The sequence below is a fragment of the Anneissia japonica genome, unplaced genomic scaffold (assembly GCF_011630105.1).
Source record: "Anneissia japonica isolate Jap-2015-1 unplaced genomic scaffold, ASM1163010v1 scaffold1771_len165655_cov130, whole genome shotgun sequence".
In the NCBI taxonomy this organism is placed as follows: domain Eukaryota; kingdom Metazoa; phylum Echinodermata; class Crinoidea; order Comatulida; family Comatulidae; genus Anneissia; species Anneissia japonica.
In genome coordinates this window covers 106,650-112,139 of record NW_022689412.1, presented here as the reverse complement: position 1 = coordinate 112,139, position 5,490 = coordinate 106,650, and the positions used below count along the sequence as shown (strand labels likewise).

At 34.4% G+C, this 5,490-nt stretch overlaps 1 protein-coding gene across 1 annotated transcript in view; it reads left to right on the top strand.

Moving 5' to 3' along the window:
* The window catches only part of LOC117124753 (SCY1-like protein 2), a gene marked incomplete at its 3' end in the record, with an annotated part of 23,929 nt that extends 18,443 nt beyond the window's left edge, over positions 1-5,486 (top strand). The window contains 2 exon segments of the mRNA XM_033271076.1: positions 2,835-2,913; positions 4,067-5,486. Coding sequence (XP_033126967.1) covers positions 2,835-2,913; positions 4,067-5,104 — 1,117 coding nt within the window.
* Positions 5,487-5,490: the final 4 nt, after the last annotated feature.

Genomic DNA, 5,490 nt, shown 5'->3' with positions numbered 1-5,490 from the left:
GTTTAACGGACTGTAAAGTAATTAAGTAGATTTTTTTCTGTATGGTAACTTATAATAATTTCCTTGAATCCCAAGGACCTTTATTAAATATACAGAGGAAGTATTTTCAATGGGGTGTGAAATACAATACAGACAGGAAACTGTTGAATGTGAAAGGATGTGGCAGAATTAATAAGTGGTGCTTCATTCATGTTTACATGAAAATAAAGTTGTCGGTGAGATAGCTGGGTTATTCAGAAAAGGTTCAAATATTGATATATTAGCAGTGTGCTTAGAAGTACTTTTTATAGAGCTAACCAGTTATGTTAATTATTGGTAATTGGTGCTCAGTGCAAAAAGACATCCAGCAAGTGGAGCATTAATATCTTTAAAAATTCTCCACTGATCATTTCTGAAAATTTGCTGTATACAAAATGAAAGTATTATTATACACATGGGCAGAAAAGTATGAAGAGAAGTAATAAGTAATTTGATGAACACTAAACAAGAAATATTTATGAAGAGGCAGTAAAGTCTATTCACCCTAAAAGCTGCCCATACAAAAAGGATCTATAATCAATAAGCAAAAAAGATCAATCAATCAACCTAGAGCTCCTCATCAGAGCTAAAAATCAGAATTAGTGTTATCAGTAGGTAGCTGCATTATTCAGAAATGAATAAAAAAAATATTGATATTAGCAATGTGCTTAGAAGTTCTTTTCTGATACTCCAAAATTATTAGGCAATCAAACTAATACTTCTGGTATTTTTACAAGCATAAGTGAATGTTGAACTTGTAGAGTCAATGAGTGGTAATAAGAGACCAGGAAATGATGGGTTAAATGCAGTTGTGTGTTTTAGAGATTTAACAAATGATGTAATGAAAGGTGTATTTTAACCATAACACAAAAGCAAGACACAATTGCTTTAAATGGAATTTTGTGGTTAAATATCCGCAAGTTGTCATTTCAAGGTTAAAAGGAAAGAGGAATACATATATTTAAATACAATCTACTTAAGAACTGTTAACAGATTATAGTTTGTACAACTGAAAAATTTTGAATATTCAAGTCTTGATTCGTATTGTGATAAATAGAAACTGAAACTATGCAGCATGTATTCTTTGATTGTATAAAAGCAAATTTAATCAGGACGCTTATAAAGGTTGGTGGGAAAGATCACCAGAAAAAAAAATGTTTTTGACTATCAAACAATTATCATAGCATGTAGGTGGAACTCCTGATTACTACGTAATTTGTGTATTGTTAAATTCATTATTATTTGTAAACTTGACTTATGACATTTCCCCATCAAAGGCATTTGACATTGGTTGCTCTATTCATTTCTGTGATAAATTTTCTCCACTCTTTCTTATTCTCTGCAATTTTTCTTTATTTTCAGTTTAGGTGGGTAAATTCAGTGACAGTCCTAGGGGTGATAGAAGATGGGCAAGGCAGGAGTAAAATTTTTTGCAGGGGTTGGGTGGGAAAAAGTGATTTTCCCTACAACTGGGACCACAAGGGCTGTAGTTTGAAGTGTAAATACTATTTAGAGGCAAAAATTTGTTGGTTTTGATGTAGCCCTGTACTACAGTGTAACTATACATAAAGTAAAATGGTGAAAATATTGTGCATATTCAGTTTCCATGCTAAAACCTAACCATTAATGTGTAATGTTTGAAGTAAAATACCATTCAAATGTAGATTAAATAGCAAGTCAATTTGTTTAAATATCTACATTTACATTCTTCATCAAACATTTTATAACCTACAATAGACAAATACAATGCATAACATTTTTCTTGGTATTCCTTAACACGTATATGATATGAACAAATACTTATACCATACAATTTGACTCTGGCATTCATAAACTATTGATCGAAGACAGTACATGTGTATTCTGCGTTCAGCAAACACCATACAAAAGACGAATACAATACGTAACATTGTACTTTGTATTCATAACAGAATATTGATCGGTAATAGTACGTGTGGTGGTGTAATTTTCTTGTGGGAAAATTCATTGATGGTAGCGCAGCTTGTTAAATTATGATTAAATGTTGAAATCATGTTTTGAAGTGACTTGTTGCAACATGCTGTTTGCTTTAACTGCTATATTGTGTGGAGGATTTAGGTCTGTTGAAGTGTCCAAAAAAGTCCACACCTTGCATCGAGAATCTGTTAAGAACAGCAATATTGTATTAATGAATTTTAATCTTTGAAAAGAAAGCTAAATTATGAACAAAATATCTAGTCAACAGTGCTTTAAATGAAATAGAATGTATTGAATAATACAATAATGGTTTGTGCTCCCAGTTTAAACTAGTTTATTGATATTGATCAAACCATTTATTATTTATATTTTATTATTGTGAACTATGAACTTCAAACTATGAACTAAACTATTACTAGTGACATTGGCTGTTTGCTTCTGGGAAAACTTGACTTCTTTGACTGAGCGTTCTGCTGACATATACAGCATATTTATAGTAGAGAGCTTATTGCTATAAATATCCTATTGTTTGTTAATACTGAAAGAAGGAATGCTATAAAAGATTGTAACATAATAGATATTAGGTTAATGACCAAAGTTACCACCCCAGTAGTGGAGTGCAAATTGTGTGCGATTGCAGTGGCGGATCCAGGAATTTGAAAGAGAGGGGCCCAGGAAGGGACTTCCACAAATAGAAGGTCTAGGTCACCTCAGGCACACCAAGGGTGGGGCTGAGGAAAGAAAATTTATGATTTTGTCACACCCCCCCCCCCTGAATCCACCACTGGATTGATATATGAATATATTTACATTGAATGAAAAATAATAACCATGAGATTGTAATTTGTTTGTTGTTTTAGACATGCTTTAAAGTTTGCACGAGATACACAGGAGAGCCAAATGGAAGGACCTCCTAAGACTGATTCCTCCGATGGTATTGTAAGTGTAAATATTTTAGAGTTAGCCACCAATTATTTTATGCTAATAAACTTCAATATAAATAGAATTCAATATTTTGTCCCAAATCGACCAGTCTCTGGAAGTCAGCACCATCTTCTGCACTCCTGTGAAGAAAGTTTTCTGCAAATTAACTCAATCTCCCTCAAAATAAGGATGCTTGAATGTTTTTAAATAAGCCGCAATCGCACTTGGTTTAAAAAAGGAAAGATTTTACCGAGACCGTAGGTACATTCCAATCGGTAAGTCTTCCTGTCATTCGCACTTGGATTATTCGACGTGGTTAGTTTTACCACCATTCATGGTTAAACTTACCGAGTTGTAAAAATAAACTAATGGGGGTGCTAAATTTTGACATTTACTTCTGCTTCATCCCTGATCAATCGTGTGCAAGACAATGAAAAGCGTGTGACATTTATAAGTTTATTGAATAGATTACGAATCCTGTTGCCGATGATTAGGCCTGGTATTACAAAGGCCCATCAGATTACTTATTTCATATAAATCGGCCATTTATGCTGCGATAAAGCAAGCAGTAGAAAAAAGAATTAGAAGACATTTTAGTAAATAGTAAACCATCTACAAAAAGCGTGTGAAAAATATTTATCAATGGTTGTGTGTACGCCATATAATTTTGGGTCACAGCTCATGTGCAACCCGGAGAAGGTCATTCATTGAGGTGACTCGGGGATGTTTACCCGAGTCATGCATACGCATTGGACTTTCCTGCTGGTAAAACTAGCCTGGTTAGTTTTCCAGGGAAAACGGGAGTCGGTTAAACTAACTGCGAGGCTAGAGTAAGTTTCCTGAGAGGTGAACTTCCTGTGCTGTTTTCACTGGGTTATTTATGGTTAAACTACCCATCAGGTCAGTTAGTTTTATCGAAATAAGTCCAGTGCGATTGCGGCTTAAGTGTCATTGTGCATCTGAGGTAACCTTACCTAGGGAATCACCACATACAGCTAAAATAGGGTTTCAAAGTTATTGTATCACTTCTTTGTAATTATTATATATCAGTTCTCCGATATTGTTATGTCATTTTCCGTTATTATTTGATGTCACTACTTTTTACTGTTTGCATGTATGTTTCTAAAACAATATGTATTTACAAATTATATTTATTTTTTATGTTTAGATGGATAGTATGTTCAAAACTTTTGGCCTGACCAGTTTTCTAGGTTCATCCGCAAAAAAGTTTGATGCAGCAAATGATGATGGGAAAGAGAGTTCAACAGAAATGGAACTTCCAACTTCGTCACAAAAGAAGAGTCCACCGAAAGCAAGTAGTGTGTCTTTGACATTAGAGGAGAAACAAAGGTTGCAGAAGGAACAGGAGCAGCAGCAACGATATAAAGAGCAGCAGAAAATCCAGCCAACGATGGTGACAACCACTAAAGCCCAACCAAAAAATCTTACTCATACTCTAATGGACTCTAACTTAGCAGGCTTATCAACAAAGACAAACACTAGCATGTCATCATCACAGCGACCTTTTACTCCCTCTTCTATGGGAACCTACTCCAGCTCCAATTCAAGTCACATGAACTTTGCTTCTAAGCCTGCTCCATCACAAAATCAGAAAATAGACCTGTCATCGTTTGATTCCCTCTTGCCAAGTAAACAGAACAGTCAAAAGGTTCCCATGAACCAATTAGGTCAAAGGTCAACTGGAAGTGGCCTTGGACAGCCAGGTATCATGGGTGGTAGTGGAATGAATGGTAACCAAAGAATAATGGGAAGTTCAGTAATGATGGGAAGTCAAGGTATGATGGGAAGCCAAAGTATGATGGGAAATCAAAGTATGATGGGAAATCGAGGTATGATGGGGAATCAAAGTATGATGGGAAATCAAGGAATTATGAGAACTCAAGGCATTATGAGTAGCCAAGGTATGCTGGGAAATCAAGGGATGATAGGTAATCAAGGAATGATGGGTAATCAAGGGATGATAGGAAACACAGGAATAGTTGTACCTTCTCAAGGAATAATGAACAGTTCGTTTAATCAAGTGAATTTACTAAGTAATACTAAGAATGGTGTGATGAATCCAAGTAGTGGGATGATGGGAAGCTTCGGAGAAATAGGTCAACAAACTGCAATGTCACAAGGCAACCAAAAGCCAGTAAACTCTTCCACATCTGCATCAAATGATTTAGCGGATTTACTTGGTTAACACAGATATGATTAATTAATAGTCTTGTGTTTAAATACATTTTTTTATATTCATTGATATGGTTAAAATGATCCTGCTCATGTTTAAAATATAGCCATAGCTCTCAATATTAATATTACCTTATTTTTGTGAATTTAAGCTTATAATATTATACAGACCACATATTAAGTCTCATCTCAAACCATATACACTTTATTTTATTAAATGTATTTGTTATTAAGGTAATTTATAAAGTTCATTATCATTGATTAATTTTAATGTTGCTTGAGAATGAAATTAAAAATGTTCAGATGTTTGTGTGATATTAAGGCCTGTTCACACTATCAAGTCTCATGTAACAGATTTGTGTGATTTTGCCCTTATATGGGCCACAACCATATATGGGC